Source organism: Phocoena sinus, chromosome 1 (genome assembly GCF_008692025.1).
Source record: "Phocoena sinus isolate mPhoSin1 chromosome 1, mPhoSin1.pri, whole genome shotgun sequence".
NCBI lineage: Eukaryota > Metazoa > Chordata > Mammalia > Artiodactyla > Phocoenidae > Phocoena > Phocoena sinus.
Window position 1 is genome coordinate 9,710,228 of NC_045763.1, and position 20,893 is coordinate 9,731,120.

Sequence of the window (20,893 nt, forward strand, 5' to 3'; positions counted from 1 at the left end):
GACTTCTAAGTATCAGTGTTACTTCATAGTATTTAGTGTTACCACATCATGAATGTGTGAATATGTTACTTAAATGACACCTCAGGTCAAATCAGAATGTAACAAATGTTGTTACAGTAAGATGAAAATAAAGAAAGCTAAATTATTTGAATTTAAATAGGAGTGAAGGTTGAGAATAAGCAAACTAGGTTTTATCTTTTTGGCCCCAGTTGACTCTGACATCTTCGTTTCCCTGGCCCTGTTTGGGCATTGGAAAGAAAGTGAAAAGTGTGGAAAGGAGCATGAGATAAGTGCGAAAAAGCACACTTATTCCATATTTATTCAGTAATCTTTAAAAAAAAAAACACCTGTATGTAAAGCACCGTATTGGATGTTATAGAAGTTTGGTGAATAACTTAATAAGAGCTTGTCTCTCAAATAGGGACAAAGATTCTCAAATGATTATTTTCCTGTAATGAGATGCAGAATGTCATCAGTGCTCCGGTAGAGGTGTTATCATATCACTGTGGAGTTCTGGTTGGGGTGGGGAGTGTGCCTGGAGAGGAAGGCTTCTAGTGAGATGATGGAATTTGAGCCGTCAAGGTGAGTAATACAGCTCCTACATGGTTTTCATCTGCTTAGAGGCAAAGTAGAGGAATTTAAAGCCATTTATTTCCTTGTCCTCTCCTGGCTACCTTGAGCTCTGTTTTAAACTGTCAGTGTGCCATATTTTGGTTTCCTTTCAGGTGCTTGTGAAGTTAGAAGGTGGAATTGGGTTGTCTTTAATTAATAAAGTGCCAGAAGAACTGGTCTTTGCAAGTCTTACGGGAATCAATGTGCACTACACACAGCTGGCCACCAGTCATATGCTAGAACTCAGCATACGGGATGTACAGGTGAGAGGGGGGCGCTTAGGACTTGTTGATCTCCTTTTCTTCCTGCTGAACAGCTGACCAGATCAGTGTTTGATGTTCTAAAAACTTTAGTACTTTGGCACAAATTTCTTACGGTCTTCAGAAAATTGTTCTATGAAAAGAATTCTTTTACCTATATTTGTCTTACTAATTTTTCTGTAGAGCAGAATTCTGAATATAGCAGCTAGTCCATCAGTAACTTAGATAACTTGGTCAAGGTGGCATGGAGGAAGGTGACCCATGGTCCCTCATCTTGCCAATAGAGAAAACAGCGGAAATCATCTAACCATAATTTAGAGGAACTGAAGTTCACCATAGGGAGAAAAACAAGGGAAGTGGACTTGTGCTTCCGACCAAGGTGGAGTAACAGAGACCTGATTTACTTTCCTATCTGAAACACCCCCAAAATCCAGATCAAGTAAGGAGACAACAGATTCAAGACACTGGACATCAGGCAACAAAGGACAGTGATCCCTGAGAGGTGGGAAACAGAAGAGGTGAGCCCTGCAATCACCCCAGCTTGCTGCCGTGAAAAAGTTTCCAGGCCATGTCACCAGGTGGAGAGACTGAGACAGAACCCAGCAGAGTGGATGAGCTGAACAGGGTTAAGAGTCCTAAGACCAAGGGAGCCAGAGTTCATAGGACAGCAGACCTGGGAGGAGCATGCTGCACAGAAAGAAATCTCAGGAGATCTGCAGAGGGCCCCGCAGATGGTCAGCAAAGGACAGATGAGAGGAACCTACCATCCGAAAGGGCCATAGCACCGGTCACAGCACCGGCTGCTCACCACCAGCCACACTGGGAAAACTGATAATTATGGGACATTGGGAGGAGCCTTCCAGAAAGTCTTGGGCCTCCGTGGTGAGCTGTGTGCCCTAGGCTGAGCACTGCTCCAGACCTAGCTAACAAATCAGTCACACAGAAGGAAACTCTGAAAGAATCAAATCTGTTTCCAAGTAAATTAACCATGTCCCTGAACAACAAAGCTCAAGATTTAATGGAATACAGAAACATCCAGCACCCAACAAAGCAAAAATCACAGTATGTGGCATCCTATCAGAAATTACTAGGTGTGCAAAGGGGTAGGAAAACACAGTATATAATGAGGAGAATAATCATTCAGAAGTAACCCAGAGCTAGCACAGATGTTTGGATTTTCAGAGAAGGACATTAAAACTCATTGTAACTGTATTCTATTCTACATGTTCAAAAAGTTGAGTAGAGACATGGAAGATATAAAAATCTCAAATCAAACTTCTAGAGATTAAAATGGAATGGAAAAAACACTGGATTTGATCTGTAGCAGATGACACAGTGCAGAAAAAATGATTAGTGAACTTAAAGACATAACAAGAGAAACTGTCCAAATTGAAATACCCAGAGAAAAATAATCCAAGGGGAAAAAAACCCACAATGAGACCAGCATCAGTGACCTATGAGAAAACTTTAGGCAACCTAATATATGGATAATTGGAGTCCCCAGAGGAGAGAGAGGAGACAGGAAAAAAAAAAAAAAAATTGGAAGGAATTTTGTAATTATTATGTTTGTTAGAGGGTTTTGTTCTTGTTGTTAGTAAATGTCTGCCTTTTTTCTTTTTTTAAAACATGAATAACTTTTAAAAGTCATGAATTAGGGACTTCCCTGGTGGTCCAGTGGTTAAGAATCCGCCTTCCAACAAAGGGGATGTGGGTTTGATCCCTGGTTGGGGAACTAAGATCCCACATTCCGAGGGGCAGCTAAGCCCGTGCACCCCAACTATTGAGCCGGCGTGCTTTAGAGCTCGCATGCCACAACTAGAGAGAAGCCCGTGTGGCACAGTGAAGGATCCCGCATGCTGCAATGAAGATCCCATGTGCTGCAATTAAGACCCGATGCAGCCAAATAAATAAACATTAAAAAAAAATTAAAAGCATGAAATTCAATTTTATTTTTTTTAAAAAAAGATTTTGACCATAGATTTTCCAAACTTAATGAAAACTATAAACTCACAGAAGCAGCTCAAACACAAATCCACATTCACACCGTCCCCTGTGCCTCTCCCCTGCCCTGCCACACGTACGACATGAAGGAAACTGTACCAAGGTACATCATAATCAGTTATTCAAAACCAGTGATAAAGCATCCAGATTAAAAAAGCCACATTCCTCACAAGGAACAAAGGTGAGAATGACAGCCAGTTTCTTATTGGGAACAATGCAAGTGAGAATATGGTAAGCAACATCTTTAAAGTGTTGAAAGGAAAAAAAAACCTGCCAACCTAGAAGTCTGTGCCCAGCAAATATATCTTTCAAAAATAAGGGTGAATTAAAGGTGTTTTTAGACATTCAAAAGCTAAAAGGACTCATTTCCAGCAGATCCACACTACAAAAAAATGTTAAAGGATTATCATGCCAAAACCCCTTTTCAGAAGAATTTTTTCTTTCATCATATATCACAAATAGTAAAGAGTTCAGGCTAATGACCTCCCATTTGTTTGAGGATAAAAAGTTAATATCTTGCCACCTCTATTTCCTTGTCTTTCTTTTTTGATCTTCCAGAGAAGATCCAAGGAATCATTTGCTGTTCATTAATTTCATTGACTTTTTACTGTAATTAAAGATTTTTTTTCCTGTAGTACCTCTTGATTTCATGTGTGCTGTAAATTGTAGAAAATAAATAGATTTGAGAGCTTACTGTGATTACAGTGCTATGAGGAAAAATTTTTAAGAACAGAAGATATAGTCCCACCCTTCGGGAGTGTCTAAATCTAATTGGGAGACTGAAACAAGAATCAGAAATTTGCAGTTAGTACACTTGTGTCAAATGTATTTGGGTAAAGAACAAAGAAGAGGTCAGAGTAAGGTGAGACTTTATTGTCATTTCTATTGGGTGTGACAGGTGATTCACTCACTGGGTGAATTCTAACTGAGTTATCATCTGTGTGCTGGGCATGGCACTGGGCTCTGGAGATACCACCATGACTCAAAAGATGAAGTTTCTGCTCTCTGAGCTAACAGACTAGGGAAGAAATCAGCCAATAAGTGAGCGAGCAAGCAAATAAATAATTCCAACCTGGGGTAACCGCTGTGAGAGAATAAAGAGGGATGCTGCTGCTTTAGGTAAGGTGGCCTGGGAGGGTCTTCCTGAGGAAGTGGGAGCTGAGCCGAACTTGGAAGAATAGAATGAGAAAACCAGACAAAAGGTATACTGTGGGGAAAATGTTCCGGAAAATTCTGACGGAGGAGAGACTTGCCCATCTTTGAGAAACAATGGGGAGGCTTGTGTGCAGGCATGGTGGCGAGCCTGGAGGAGAGTGGTATGTAGTGAGACTGGATCAGGTGGGCCCTTGGAGGCTGTGCTGAGGAGTGCTGTCCTGTCCTAGGAGATAAGCGAAGCCACTGCAGGGTGTCCAGGAAGGAGGGACATGATTTGTGTTTTTGAAAGATCATTTTGGCTGCTGTATAGAGAGCACATGGTAGGAGGCAAGAATGGAAGTTAGAAGAAGCGTTCTAGGTCCCTTGCCCTTCTCTCTGCACCTTGAAAGCCAACAGAAGGACCATCTGCAGTGACTGTACAGAATGGTTCTGTGGGAACCCATGTGATACAGTGGAAAGGTCAAGGGCTTGATGCTCGAAATACCTGCGTTTGAATCCCAACTCTCCTGCTTACTATTATACCTGGTGAATATAATAGTAGTAATAGTGTGGGCAAGTAGTTTAACTTCTCTAAGCTTCTGTTTTCTTGTTTGTAAAATGGGGAGGAATAACAATTAACCTTTAGGGTTGTAGTGAGGGATGTGTTAGGTGATGTGTGGGAAGTATGCTTAGGGGTACCCGACACATGTTCTCTCCTCTTTCCTCTTCCAAGTGTGGGCCTTTAGGGCAAAACAAAGTAAAGATGCTTGCTTCCCGCCGTGAGCCTCCGGATGTCCATAAACTTACCTGAGTGTGGAGAGTGTGTTCTCGGTGATGGTGCTGATGTGGGGGTGAATAGAGCAGTCCCTGGTGCCACTGCTTTCGTCACTCCATTCCTAGAAGGGAGTTGACTTTAGGATGGGCAGCTGTGCCCATTTGGTAGCCATCTGCTACTGATTCTCTCGTTTGAGTTCTTCAGGGAATTCGGAGCAAGAGAAGCATTGATAGCCTAGTGGTTGAGAGCGTTCGCTTTGGGGACAGAGAGAAGTGGAGTCAAGTTCTCGTTCTGTCATTGACTAGGTGTGCAGCCTTAGGCAGGGGACTCTCTTCTCAGCTTCTTTGTCTGTGACATGAGGACAGTGATGATCCCCACGAGGTTGTGGTGAGGATGCAGCAGAGCCCTGAGTTTGATAACTTGGACGGGCTGGCCGTTGTGGGACTTGAGATAATGCTTGTGAGGGGACCAGCTCGGTGCGTGGCACACAGCACTCACCAGATAAAGTATAGCTCCTGACTATTGCTATTATTGTTGCTGGTTTTAGTGAGAATATATTTCCAAAAGTACTTTCTGAATGACCTGCATATTGTGAGACCTAGTTAAAGGTAAAAATGAAAACTGAGCAATTTGCCTGTTTTTGTTGCTGCTTTTTCATGTCCTAGGTGGACAATCAGCTCCTTGGCACCACGCAGCCCTTCATGCTCTTTGTGACTCCACTGAGCAATGAGAATGAGGTCATTGAGACAGGCCCTGCCGTGCAAGTGAACACGGTGAAGTTCCCCAGTAAGAGTGCGCTGACCAACATCTACAAGGTAGGCTGGTGGGCTTGATTTGTCCTCTCGCAGCCAAGGCTCAGAGCAGCAGTTCAGGCTGTGGATGGAAATAGTCCAGTGGGGGTAAGGCACTAAGCGACTCGATACATTGTGTAGCGGAATTGATGGAAACTCCTCTTAAAACTTCAGATTCTCAGTTGTGTTGTCGATGATTCAGCGGGCAATAGTACGGAATCCATAGGGGCCAGAGTCTGTATTCGTCAGCGTGAAGTCTCTGCAGGAAAGTGTAGCATCTTCTAGATTGCTCGTGACCAGGCATGATCTCGATATATTATTAAAATAATAATCCAAAAATTAGCACACAACATTGTAAATCAACTATACTTCAATAAAATAAATTAAAAAAATAATAATCCAAGACTACTGGACAAGGGATAGGAGGGGCCTGACCTTGGGACAGGCATCCTCCTCTGTAAGCTGCCACACTATTTACTAAAAGCAGATCATTCAGAAGTGATCAACTTTCTTTCCTGGAGTAGTCTTCATGTACAGGCTAGCGTTACAACACCAAATTCTGGAAAAGTGGGAGCTAAGATGTTGCTTCTCACGTTTCTGGTCCTTTGTCACCAGCGCCAGTGGGGTCAAGCCTGCCTGTGGCCCTCAAATTCACAAGCCCAGCTCTGCTCCTTAAACTAGCTGCTGTCCATGTGAGCTCAGTACCATATACCACAGTGCATCTGAAAGTATAATCCAGTGACTAACCAGACACAGATGCCCTGGGAACCAAGCAATAGGATGGAGAATCGTCTACTAAACATCTTCTGGAATTTTTGATTCATTATAACAGTGTAGAGAGAGATGAGCCAGAAAAAATTTGGCAGTATGATTATGAAATCACACAAGTAAAGAGACCACGCCGTATCACGGGGGCCTTCTTAGGGCGCGGATGAGAGTTCCTCTGGCATTCGCACTGTAAATCAGAATTTCTTTATCTCTAGCATCTGATGGTCACGGCTCAGAGATTCACGGTACAAATTGAGGAGAAACTGCTCCTCAAGCTGCTGAGTTTCTTTGGCTACGATCAGGCAGAATCAGGTAATGTCGAATGTTCTAGGTGTGTATCTGGGAATTGGCCCAAGGGTGGCATTTTTTAGTCTGCTTGTGAAAATAGGTGGCCTCTGAATGCCTGGCAAGCTCTCTATCCACTTCATAGTCTGAGCTGGGAAGCTAAGGTTTGTGGTTCAGTTCTCTTTCTAAGTATTGCTTGTTGACAGGTATTGAGGTGTATCTGTGTACGGAAGAAGCTGCTCCAAGGGTCTCTGGTGTCCCAGCATACCCAGGGGCAAGCTTTTGGGAAGCAGTATATTGTTCCTCTTTGTCTCATGTTTTTTGACTCATCTGCTTTAAGATGGCAGAAATGATGTTAGTCATTTAGCAAACCACTTTGTTTCCTAACCTTTGTTTATTAAACAGATTCAGGGCCAAGAATCAGAAATCCCTTCGGCAGTTCCTTGGGTTTAGCTGAGGAAAAAAATTGGCTAGCCTCAACTCCTTAACTTTTTTTCACATCCATACCCTTATGCCTTAATGTAATTACAAATGTTTCTAGTTACTTTACTCTTCTTTGGAGAGGGGAGTAGGATAAGCTTTTGAAAGACCTAAATTTTCCAGCAGTGCCACAGAAATTATGTAGCTGTCTTCTCTTTATTTTAGATGCCTCATCATGGCCTTTGCTAGACTGTATATACAGCTTAGAAAGAAGTCAGTAATGCTTAGTCTTTTGAAGACTAAACTAAATACTGAGCCTAAAGAAATGGTAAGATAGAGACTTTTAATGTTTATCTGCCCATGTAGGCTAAAGGGGGGAAAAAAATCCCTGGGGACGTGTGTACATATGAACATACACGCACACAGTGCAAGAAAGATATTTTTGCTCTGTTTACCCCAGACTTAGACTTTAAGCTTTAAGTAAGTGTCTTTGGGATCAGGAGCAGATCCTGTCTGTTTAGTGCTGTGTTCTCCACTTTGGGTCAGAACGCCAGTGTTTATTTGTGTTCAGAGAGCCACTTGAGCCTGCCTGCCAGGTATCTGTTCTCTTTTGGTACCTTCCTGGGAAGTTTTACTTTAAATTTGACTGGACACGCTTTTCTTGTAAGTTGCTCTAAATAAATTTCTCCCCAAGCATTGTCTAGTGGATTTAGACTCTTTTGTAAAATCCTTGCCTGCCTTTCATTGAGGAATCTCCTCTGCCTTCTATAACTATTCCTGTTCCCTGAATACAGATAAGCCTATCTCTGTTGCGGTATCTTTTTTTTTTTTTTTAACCTATTCCCTTCTTTCTATAAATAGAACTATATAAAAGCTTACAGTATAAATTTGTTTGATATGTAGATATGTACAGTCTCTTTGGTTTTGTTTCTAAAAGCACATGAATCCAAGTGCAAATAAGCTGCCCACATGGGTGTGGGGACAGCATCAAGTTGAAGAGCACATTGCTGTGTTTTAGCCTGTGTTCATCCCTTTTGCTTCATGAGATAACAAGTGAGAAATCTGCCTCCACTCTGCTATTTAAATGATGTCCACTGTTTGGGAGAGAGAGCCACTTGTCGTGATGTTGGTTCTTTATAGCCTGCTGCCTGTTTCTTTTCAAGGCATTATGTTTCGCTCAGATTCATCATTTAATTGGTCATGTTGTTCATGATGATCCAGTTAATCTACACTCCAAGTACTTATTTAGATATCATTTTCTGAAATAAATTCAGATAATCTGGGTCATTTATGATAATAATGGTAACGACATGGTTTCTAGAAAACGCATTGCCATCAAGCACACCCATGACCTTTGGCTTTCCCACCTGGATTATTTTTTCCAGAGATGATATCTGCCAGATGGTAATAGAGTCACAAATCAAAAGATTAAGCTATTGTACTTTTTGGATCAGCAACATGAACCAGATCTACTTTTACAAAGAAATGGCATCAGGATACTGTACATATTACTGAGCCCTAAAAAATTAAATTTAGACAAATAGACGTTTACATTTTTCTGTGAGTTTCTTTTCAATGTGAACGAAAGTATTTGAATCATGAGACTTCAGAGGAAACTTACTTTTCAAGAAAACAATTCTACCTTTGTACCAGAGGTGGAAAAATACGATGAAAACCTCCACGAAAAGACAGCTGAGCAAGGTGGGACGCCAATTCGATACTACTTTGAAAATCTCAAAATCAGCATCCCCCAGATCAAGCTGAGCGTGTTCACCTCCAACAAGCTACCACTGGATCTCAAGGTGAGCTGCTAGCTGGGTAAGTTTTAAAAATGACTTCTCCTTGGAAAAGAATGAGTGTGTTTACCACTTGCTTTTTCCGTCCAGCATCATCATTTGTAGCAGATATTTTTACAGATTTTCTTTTTTGAGAACTTTTATCGACTCATATGTGTATGTACATATGCACAGTTGACCGTTGGATAGTGTGAGAGTTAGGAGCACCCACCCCTCCTCGCAATTGAAAGTCTGCGTATAACTTCCGTTATGTGCGGTTCTGCATCCGAGTAAACTGTTGAAAAAATCCGCATGTCAGTGGACCATGCAGTTCAAACTAAGTGTGTTGTTCAAGGGTCAACTGTATATTCCTTTTCTTTTCTTTTTTGTAATGTTTAAGTATGACTTTGCTAAAGATTAAAGAGTAACGAAAGAGAGTAAACACAGAATTACATAAAACCCCATCTGCCCTCTGCTTAGCTCTTGGCTCATCTCAGTGAGGTAAAAGCCTCCTTTCCTAGGGCCGCTCCCAGACTCGAGAGAAAAGCTGTAGCCAAGACAATATCTTCTTTTTGTGCCCGAGTCCTGCCTGCCCTCCTTCTCGCCTCCTAAGTACTCACCTCTTTTTGAATGGTTGACGGTGAAAATGTGTACCACCTTCAAGGATGACGCGGTCACTTACCCACCAAGGTGTGGCCTCCCCTACCCACCATATTAGGATGGGACATTCCTACAGAGCATCTGGATATGCACTTGACAGATACAGTCTGAATACCATCTTTATTTTCTGCAGTAAAATCTATTAAAATTAAGGGATGCTTCTAGAATTCAAATCCAAGCCTATCTGACTCTAAAGTTTATATACATTTTACCCCTCTGCTGTGCTGTCCCTTAGAACATAAGGAGGCGGAGGATTTTAGAGCTCTGTGAGTCCTTAATGATCCCCTTGCTTGATGAACAAGGATATTGGAGTTCACAGTGTTTTGTCACTGAAGCCTGTGTAGTTGGAGCAGGAGTAGAACCCAGGTGATTGTTGGAAGGTCCTTCCTTAGGCGGAGTCTACATCTGCCTCCCTGCAGCCTGCACCCCTTACTTCTGGTTCTTTCCTCTGTTGCACTTGAAGATGGGTATCGGGGCATCTACCTCCCCACTAACCACCGGTCGAAGGCTCTCCCACTGCCCCATGCTGCCTCCTTTAAGATGCTGCAGGGTGGTCTCTCTTTCTGAACAGGAGTAGCTAGAGATGTGGACAAGTAAGTAATAAACCTGGAGTCATACATTTCCATGCCTGCAGGAACTGTGCCAGCAGTGAAGTTGGCGAAGCAGCCCCGGGGGCACCATGGCCCTCAGAGTGTGCACTCTTCATCTGAAGGGGGCAGTGCAGCTCAGCTCCAGCCAGTTGTTACGGGGGAATGTGAACCCAGTGTTGCCAGATCTTCGGATTTTTTAAAGTGAAGCCGGAAATCTGGATTTTTATGTGGAATCTCCTGGTTTTTAAATGTTGGCAACCGATTTGAATTCTTTTGTTTTTGTTTTTAAGCCTTGTGGACCTAACAAAACACATGTGTGGGCCTCATGTGGCCCACGATTTGCCAGCTCACAACTTCTAAAATAGACTTATAGGTATCAAGTCAGTAGTCTGGTCCAAATCAAGTCGTTTCGGGGTAAGGACAGGGCAAGGGTGACTGCTTCATTAAGGCAGCAAACGGGATGAGTAGTTGGGAATGCAGGTCGGGACGGGGGAGCTCCTGCAGCCATCCTGAGAACAGGGCCTTCTCCATGGACTGTCCTGTCTGCTTAATTAGCTTTAACTTCATGTTTCCCAGGAGACTAAAGATACTTATAATTAGCATGGGAGTGGGGGGGAAACCATGGGAAAACCACTATCTTGCTAATATCCACAAGTATCCACTTGACTTATGTGACCCTTTGGAATGGGTTTGTTTGATAAAGTACATATTCCCCCAGAACACTTGGCACTCACCCAACAAACCAGTGTCAAGCATTTCCTGAGAGTTAAGGACTTCTTGTTTTCTGAATCATCTTACTAAGAAACACAGACACCTAATTGTTCCTTCCAAATTGCTCCTGGTAGAAGGTTTCCCCCCACACTAACAAATGCAGTATGATTTTCTACAGTTGAAGTAGCTTCAGGCCCCCAGTTCCTTGGTATTGATGCTTGCACGCTCACCCTGCATGCAATACACTGGGAGTCGTCTAGGTTGAGTGTTTCATTTGGCGCTATATTGAAGGAACATTTTCAAGGCATTTTTCAGATGATTGCTAAACAGATTCAGTGGAGCAGCCACATTATGAGGTGTGGGGCGGGGGACACCCTGAATGTGGTACCTTAATGTTTCAAACAGGGTGCTGGGAATTGGGATGTCAGAGTTAAATTCTCAGCTTACAGAAGTCACCATTTTATTGTGTCTTGCCTTCTCCTCGAGGAGTCTGGGACTCATAAAATAATGTCATTTATTCAAATAGTTTTCTAACAGAGTAATATCCCTTTATTAGTAGCTCTTAGGAAGAGCAGTCTGCTCTTTGAGATGAATATGTAACGGCTAAAAGTATGTGCTTAGGAAATGGAGTCCTGTCCCAGAGCAGGAATCATAAGAGTCTGACTAAAAGGTAACCATGTCTTTGGTATTGAAGGCATAATTATCTTGATTCTCTTGACTCCAGGCCAGAAGCGAGGCTGTCAGAAGTCTCAGAGGGAAGTCTCTTCAGGTTTACACCGAGGGTACATTATTGCCAGATAGAGTGTCTGTTCAGAAGGACTCAAAGCAGTTTCACATCTGCTATCTCAATTGGATTCCTTACTCTGCGATGGAAGAAGGGGGAGATAATAGTTCCATCTCACAAATGCAGAGACGAAAGCACGGCATTCCCCGCCCCCCCACCCACCCATTCGCCATTATTCTCCCAAGTTTGCATGTCAGAGAGTAGCAGAATAATATTGAAAGTGCCAGGTAGTTTATATGTTCTTTCAGTTTTCTTAAAGATCAAAAGAGTCCAGGAGCCTTTAAAAGGTTTCATAAGGTGGCCTACAGCAGCCCTTTTCCCATTTAGAGCATTGGGGTATTACAAAAGAAGGGCTTTAATTGAGCAATCTAGTTTGGAAGAAAACCCACATTTTAATGGTCGGAGAGCAAGAGGGTGGGGGTGAGGGGGAATTTCAAACAAAGACACTATTTAAAAAGCCTAAAACTGTCTTCTCAAAGGTTTGAAATAATTTGTTGGGAAACTTCAGACCCTTTACTTTTTCCTCCCCTCCCTAAATAAAAACCAGATTTGTTAAAAGGAAAAAAGATCCAGTATTGTTAATTGTATTTCAGAAAGTGCCAGAGAGGGAAATATCCCTGTAGTTTTAAACACTGTCCCAAGAGGCAAGTGGGCAAATACCCTGCTTCACATAAACAGTCTCTATGTACCATAAATAAACCTTTAAAGAATGAATTCCAGACAGTTTTGTTTAGTGCAGGATAAACTAAGAAAGGAAAGGACATGGCCCAGGGACTAGCTTGTGATCTGAGACCTTATGGCATATGGACAGGTATTTCTTCTTTCAACTCTATAAAGTTTCTGGAAGACTTCAACGGTTTTTATCTGGCGGAAGTAGGAATAGACATTTTCCTATTTTTATTAGGAACTTATGAGCACAGATTGCTTTCTCCAGAATCCATTTTATAACAGGAAACTGTCTGCTACTTGGGTAAATAAGCATCAACTTTGTATACTACTGTATTTGATTAGTCATTCAGTTACTACAAGAAAAAGCCCTGTTTGGCTCGGAAAGAGGGAAACTCTCATCTCCTGTACTTTGACTCACCAGAACAACCTGAAAGTGGCAGAGTAATTCATACCAGTGTGCCATATCTCAGCTTTTTCAAATGCGGGAGGCCCCAAAGCAGTACCAGGTAAAGATCATTTTTACTGAAAGGCCAGAATACTTCCTTGGTTCAGACAAAGCACGTTAGCCACTCAGAAAGGGGATAGTGTCTCTCATGAGGGCTTTGACAACTTAGTAGAGGTTTCAAAGTCTTTGTGTTATGTGTGGTTCTCCTTCTTCACTGTTTGGTTGCAATGAGAAAGTTGGGGTACAAAGCTTTTTGCTGTATGCCTTTGCTTTGATCTCATTTCCTCTCTTCTGAGAAGAAAGTAATGCTCAGAGTTGTATTGACAAAACAAACTGCTGAACTGATGTCAGTACCTGGCTCTACTAGCATATCTATTTATTGTGGGTCTGAGCAAAGCAGTTGAGGCTACGGGGCCTCAGTTTCTGTGTCAGTGAAATGGGGAGAATAGTGCCTGCTCACTTCATCATCACTCACCATGTGCATGGGTGAGACATTCAAGAATGAATAGCAGAACATTTTTCAGGAGAAGTAAAATAATCCTCTTTTCTGGTCTTCATGCTTTCTGCCTGTTAGGTAGTTGTGGTTGTGAAAATGAGCATGTTCAAGTCTCCGATCTACTAATAACTAGCTACAGGAGTTTAGGCCACCCACTTAATGTTTCTTTGGTTTTATTTCTTTAAAGAAATAAGAGTGTTAGGCTGAATTAACTTGAGGATGCTCTTAATCTCCGAAATGTTTTGTCCTGAAATTTAGTAGGAGGTTGCGAGTGACTTCCCAAGGCACCAGATGCAGTGGGCTTTTTTCTGTCCTCATCTTTGTCAGATCCTCTGCCATATTTGATATTGCTGACCTCCCTGTTCTTGGTGTTGTCCTTGCTGGTTCTCCTGTTATTCTTCTGTTTGTTTCTTCTCTTCTCCTAACCCATATGTTTATTAAAAAGGGCCATTTTTCTCCTCTGTGAACTAAACTGTCTGGTCATATCACTTGTCCATTTTAAAAATCATTTTATAGGTCTTTTATCTCCTCTTATTTTAGAAGCTCTTTATAGAAGTTTTGTCTTTGTTAAAAGCTGCAAGTATTTTTTCTTTGGTTTTTCATTTGTCGTTTTTACTTTGCTTTTGGTGTGCGTATGTTTTTTAAAATCATACAGAAGCTTTCTATTTTATGTTGTCAAACTTATCAGTCTTTTGCCTTTTGAATCTGAATTTTGAGTCACAGAAAAGTTCTCCCACTCTGGTTTTAGACAATTTCATCTAGGTTTTCTTCAATTATATAACTTCATTTCAATTAAACATGCTTTTGTTCCAGAAGAATTTAAAGCAGACTCTGAAAATACATGCTGAAGGATTAAAAAATAAGTGAGAAAATAAAATAGAAAGTCCAGTAAATTGCACATTTATATTAAATTATTTCAATTCAGTGGAGAATATATAGATGTTTTAATAAATGCTATTGGACTAATTAGCCATATGGAAAAATATAAAATTAAATTTATTATTCACACTCTGTATAAGAATAAATTCCAAGTAGATGAGAGATTTACTGACATTATTAGCATGGAAAAGTGTTTTTACGTTTAAAAAAAGAAGAGTATTTGGCATGCTCTCTAAAATCCCTAAAATGTCCATCATGTTAAATAAAAATATAATTGGAAAATAGACCATATCCAAAAATTGTTAATTGGAAAATAGGCCATATCCAAAAATTGTTAACTGGCTTATAGCAGACCCAAACCAGCTGAGAACTACAAAGAAAGCTAGATTGAAAAAAGCCCAAAAGTCTGTTTGAAGGTATTGGAAAGTTACCAAGACAGCCAGTACTTGAGGGGCCACGATTTATGAGAGGAAGGAGACTGGATAAGGTGAGCCCAGCATTTACTCTGGTTTTATTTTTGAGACAACTCTTAATTTGTAAGTGGTGTAGGGAGAAAGGTAAATAAGTCAAGCAGAAAGCAACTGCCCAAAGTCAGAGAATCCGAGGAAAGCTTTGGGCAGCCTCACAGGGCTGGCCAAGCAAGAGTGAGACTCCATTGCTACTGAGAGAGCTGGTAATTGAGGGGCTCAGATCTTTTTTTTTTTTTTTTTTTTAATTGAAGTATAGTAGACTTACAATGTTGTGTTAGTTTCACATGTACAGCAAAGTGATTCAGTTATACTTATGTTCTTTTCCATTATAGGTTATTACAGGATATTGAATATAATTCCCTGTGCTATACAGTAGAACCTTGTTGTTTATCTGTTTTGTATCTGCTAATCCCAAACCCCTAATTTATCCTCCTCTGACCCCCCCTTTCCCCTTTGGTAACTACAAGTTTGTTTTCTGTGTCTTTGAGTCTGTTTCTGTGTTGTAAATAAATTCATTTGTATCATATTTTAGATTCCACGTATAAGTGATATTATATGATATTTGTCTTTTTCTGACTTATTTCACTTAGTATGATAATCTCTAGGTCCATCCATGTTGCTGCAAATGGCATTGTTTCATTTTTTTTTAATAGCTGAGTAGTATTCCATTGTGTGTGTGTGTGTGTGTGTGTGTGTGTGTGTATGTGTTTGTGTTTGTGTACACACCACATATTCTTTATCCATTCATCTGTCGATGGACATATAGGTTGCTTCCATGTCTTGGCTATTGTAAATAGTGCAGCTATGAACATTGGGGTTCATGTATCCTTTCGAAATAGTCTTCTCTGGATATATGCCCGGGAGTGGGATTGCTGGATCATATGGCAACTCTATTTTTAGTTATTTAAGGAATCTACATACTGTTTTCCATAGTGGCTGCATGTATTTACATTGCCACCAACAGTGTAGGAGGGTTCCCTTTTTTCCATACCCTCTGTAGCATTATTATTATTTGTAGACTTCTTAATGATTGCCATTCTGACTGGTGTGAGGTGGTACCTCATTGCAGTTTCGATTTGCATTTCTCTAGTAATTAAGGATGTTGAGCATCTTTCCATGTGCATTTTGGCCATCTGTATGTCTTCTTTGGAGAAACGTCTATTTAGGCCTTCTGCCCTTTTTCTGATTGGGTTGTTTGTTTTTTTGTTATTGAGTTATATGAGCTGTTTGTATATTTTGGAAATTAAGACCTTGTTGGTCTCATTGTTTGCAAATATTTTCTCCCAGTCTGTAGGCTGTCTTTTCGTTTTGTTGATGGTTTCCTTTGCTGTGTAAAAGCGTATAAGTTTGATTAGGTCCCATTTGTTTATTTTTACTTTGATTTCTTTTGCCTTGGGAGAGTGACTTAAAACATTGCTACAATTTACATCAGAAAATGTTTTGCCTATGTTCTCTTCTAGGAGTTTTATGGTGTCATGTCTTATATTTAAGTCTTTAAGCCATTTTGAGTTTATTTTTATGCATGGTGTGAGGGAATGTTCTCACTTCATTGATTTACATGCAGCTGTCCAGCTTTCCCAACACTACTTGCCAAAGAGACTGTCTTTTTTCCACTGTATATTCTTGCCTCCTTTGTCGAAGATTAATTGACCGTAGGTGTGGAGGGGCTCATATCTTACAGAGAAGGGACAGGCAGAACAGAAACCCCAATAGTCTGAGCTGTTTTGTTTCTTGAAGCAGATGCCAATTTCTAAGTAGTCTGAGAGAAGCCAAGCAAAAAGTAGCAGCCAAGAGGCTAACTAAATATATCTTTTAGCAGTTTTATGGCGCTGGGGAGATTACAAGGGGAGGAATGGAATTGGTTTTCAGTTGAGACTGCTGAAGGACTATACCAAACCTTATAAAGATGGAAACAGACCAAGATTATTTTTACAAGGACTGAAAGCCAGCCTTGAAAACACTGATTGGATTAATAAGCCTCTTTAACTGCCTGCCAGAAACTAAAGACTCATTTAAAATCTATAAGTTTTTATACAGAGTATAGCATTCCATCACAGATTACCAGGCCTATCAAGAGAAAAAACAGACGCTAGAAACAGACACTAGAAACAGAGAAACCAGATGTCGACATTATCAGACACAGAATTTAAAATAAGTGTAAATGTGTTCAAGAAGTTTACCAGAAAACTGTAATTTATATTTTTAACATAATCAGATAATAAAGGAATATTACAGACTAGAATTTTTTCACAAACATAGAAGAAAGAAATTTGGACAAAATGTTACCAAATCAAATATAGCAATATATAAGAAGAAAAATATAGTTGACCCTTGAACAACATGGGGTTTGAAATGCATGGGTCCACTTATATACTGATTTTTTTTTTTCCCCAGTAAATACAGCACTACATGATCATGGTTGGTCGAATCTGTGGATGTGGAACTGTGGATATGGAGGGGATGACTGTAAAGCTACATGAGAATTTTTGACTGTATAGGGGATTGGCACTCCTAACCCTCGCGTTGTTCAAGGGCCAACTGTATATCATAACCAAATCAGGTTTATGCCAGGGTTGTAAGTTTACTTTACATTTCCAAATAAATCATGTCATTCACCACATCAGCAGAATGAAAGAATTTAAAAATATGATTATCTCAATAGTTGCACAGAAATCTCTTGACAAAATTCAGCATCCATTTATGATAAGAACTCAGGAAACAAAAAAATAGAAAGGAACTGCCTTAATCTGATAAAGTGTCTCCATAAAAAAGCTACCCCAAATATCATACACAGTGATGACCTATTGAAAGCAGGGAAGGATGGCCATTTTCACCACTTCTGTTCACTGTTATGCTGGAGATCCTAGCCAGTGCAATAAATAAATAAAAGGTATAAAGACTGAATAGGAAAATGAAAACTTTATTATTTGCAGAGAACATGATTACCTAGAAAATCTAAAAGGATATACAGTTATTAGAATAAATAAGTAAATTTAACAAGGTCACTGAAGACATTGTACAAAAATCAGCTGTATTTCTATATGTCAGAGAAAAGGAAAATTTGAAAGATGTCTTTACAACACCATTAAGAAAACATCAAATACAATATCATCTATTGCTGTGTAACGAATCATGCCAAAACTTAGTAGTTTAAAACAACCATTTTATTTGTTGACAAATCTGTGGGTCAGCAATTTAGACTGGACTTAGCTGGGTGCTGTTTCTGCTGGACTTACTTGTGGTTATTGATGTGGCTGCAGTCACCTGCCAGTCAGCTGAGACCAAAGGGTATATAAGATGACCTTACAACCGTGTCAGGCGCTTGGTGTTGGCTGTCAATAGACCCCCTTCCACGTGGTCTCTCGTCTTCAAGGAAGCTAGTCTCAGCCTCTTCACATGGTGGAAACATCAAAAAGGGCGGAGCAGAAGCTCCAAGATCTCTTGAGGCCAAAGCTCAGAGATTGCACGTTACTTCTGCTGCACTTTATTGTTTGAAGCAAGTTACAAGGTCAGTGCAGGTTCAGGCGAAGGGGAAATAGACTCTGCTAATGATAGAAGATACAAAGAATTTGTGGCCATTTTTACTGTACCACAGATACCTAGGAATAAATCCAACAAAGTGTGTACAAGACCTCTGCACAGAAAGCAATTAAATATTACTGAGAGAAATTTTAAAAGGGCTAAACAAGTAAAGGGGTGCACCATGTTAATACATTGGAAGATTCAATATTATAAAGTTGTCGTTTCTTCTCAGATTGATCTATAGATTCAATAGAGTCTTGATGAAAATTCTAGCAGTTTTTTTGGTGGCAGATTGACAGGCTGATTCTAAAATTCATTTGGAGATAAAAAGTGCAAAGAGTAACCAAGGTAGTTCTGAAGAAAAAGAACAAAGTTGGCGAGCTTACACTAACATACTTCAAAATTATTATAAAACTATAGTAATTAAGACAGTGTGGTATTGGCAGAAGGCAGGGCAAAATGAAACACAAAGGAGAATCCAAAAACAGACACATATAAGTACATTCACTTGACTTATGACAAAGTTACCCTGTACTACAATAAGGGGAAGGATGGCCTTTCAATAAATATTATTCAGTTGATTAGATACCCATGTGGAAAAAATGCTTCTTGATCTGTGCTTTAGAACTTATATAATAATTACGTTCAGGTAGATTGTAGATTTAGATGTGAAGAGTAGAACAATAAAAATTCTATAAGTAAACATATGGGAATATCTTTATGACCTTAGTGTAGGTAATTTCTTAACTATGACATAGAAAGTTCTTTCCATAAAGGGAAAGATTGTTAAGTTGGATTTCATTAAAACTAAGAATGTCTGCTATCAAAAAACACCAACGAGTGATAAGACAAGTCACATAATGGGAGAAGATACTTGCAGTATATTCATGAAACAGAAGACTTGTATACAGAATGTATAAGAAAAACTCCTACAAAACTATAAGGAAGGGCTTCCCTGGTGGCGCAGTGGTTGAGAGTCCGCCTGCCGATGCAGGGGACGCGGGTTCGTGCGCTGGTCCGGGAAGATCCCACATGCCGCGGAGCGGCTGGGCCCATGAGCCATGGCCGCTGAGCCTGCGCGTCCGGAGCCTGTGCTCCGCAACGGGAGAGGCCACAGCAGTGAGAGGCCCGCGTACCACAAAAAAAAAAACTATAAGGAAGAAACAGACAATCCACTATGAAAATGAGCAAAAGACTCAAGTAGGAACTTAACAAAAATGTATATCCACGAGGCTGATGTGTGTATTATCAGGTGCGTAATCTCATCCTTCAACAAGAAGATGGAAATTAAAACCACACTGAGTTACCATTACACACCCATTAGAATATTTGTTTTTTAAAAAGCTATCTTTGGGAATTCCATAGTGGCGCAGTGGTTAATGCAGGGGACACAGGTTCGATCCCTGGTCCGGGAAGATCCCACATGCCGTGGAGCAACTAAGCCCATGCGCCACAACTACTGAGCCTGTGCTCTGGAGCCCGCGAGCCACAACTACTGAGCCTGTGTGCCTACTGAAGCCCGCGTGCCTAGAGCCCATGCTCCGCAACAAGAGAAGCCACCGTGATGAGAAGCCCACGCACCGCAACAGAGTAGCCCCCACTCGCTGCAACTAGAGAAAGCCTGCGCGCAGCAACAAAGACCCAACACAGCCAAAAATAAATAAATTAATTAATTAATTAATTTCTAAAAAGCTATCTTTACCAAGTGTTGGTGAGGATGTAGCATAACAGGAAATTTCATAGACGGCTGCAGGGAGAGTAAGCCAGTTCAGCTGCCTTGGAAAACTGCTTGGCAGCGTAGGCTATAAGGTTGAATGTGTACGTTCTTTATGACCCGGCAGTTCCGCTTCCAGGTAGATATTCAAGAAAAATGCGTACAAATGTGCCCCAAAAGACATGTCCAAGAATGTTCATAGCAGCATCATACATAATAGCAAAAAAATGGAAACAGCACAACTGTTCCATCAACAGCAGTGGTTAAATAGTTTTATTCATATGTTGGAATACTGTGTAGCACTGACAGCTGTGTTTAAACTGCAGCTGTGTGCAACAACCTAGTGACCCACAGACTTACTGTTGATGTCAGAAGCCACATACAATAAAGTTCATACTGATGATTGCATTTAGATAAAATTCAAAGCAGGAAAAACTCAGCTGTGGTGCTGGAAGTCAAGATACTGGTTACCACGGGCTTCCCTGGTGGCGCAGTGGTTAAGGATCTGCCTGCCAATGCAGGGGACGCGGGTTTGAGCCCTGGTCCGGGAAGATCCCACATGCCACGGAGCTACTGAGCCTGCGCTCTAGAGCCTGCGAGCCACAACTACTGAAGTCTGCACGCCTAGAGCCTGTGCCCCGCAACGAGAGAAGCCACTGTGATGAGAAGCCCGCGCACCACAACGAAGAGTAGTCCCCGCTCACCGCAACTAGAGAAAGCCTGCACGCAGCGCCAAAGACCCAGTACAGCCAAAAAAAACACCGATATAAATAAATAAATAAATTTATTTTTTAAAAAAAGCATACTGGAGGAAAAAAAAAAAAAGCATACTGGTTACCTTGAGGGAAGAGGGGGTCTTGATGGGAGGTCCACAAAGAGGGGGTGGTGGTGTGGTGCTTCCAAGTTGGGGATAATAACCGACTTTCTGGTCTGCGTGGTGGTTACACGGTTGTGTTTACTTTGAGAAAAATCACTGACCTGTACATTTGATTAGTACACCTTTCTGTATGTGTGGTATGCTTCAGTCAAAAAGTAGAACATGACATACAGATCGAAAACAGACCAGAAAGATTATGCTGTAAAGCTAAGAGTGTTTATTTCTATGTGATATATGTTACTTTGAGTGATATAT

The 20,893-nt window shown here is 40.8% G+C and overlaps 1 protein-coding gene across 11 annotated transcripts in view; it reads left to right on the top strand.

Annotated features, from left to right (window-relative positions):
* VPS13D (vacuolar protein sorting 13 homolog D) overlaps positions 1 to 20,893 on the top strand; it is a 245,762-nt gene that overhangs the window by 136,785 nt on the left and 88,084 nt on the right. For 8 of the 11 annotated variants that reach the window (XM_032608838.1, XM_032609572.1, XM_032611093.1 and 5 more), the window contains 4 exons: positions 726 to 875; positions 5,448 to 5,597; positions 6,557 to 6,653; positions 8,700 to 8,848. In XM_032608838.1, the coding sequence (XP_032464729.1) occupies positions 726 to 875; positions 5,448 to 5,597; positions 6,557 to 6,653; positions 8,700 to 8,848 (546 nt within the window). The remainder of the gene's footprint in view (positions 1 to 725; positions 876 to 5,447; positions 5,598 to 6,556; positions 6,654 to 8,699; positions 8,849 to 20,893) is intronic. The other 3 variants (XR_004347228.1, XR_004347280.1, XM_032611841.1) reach the window with 3 other exon arrangements.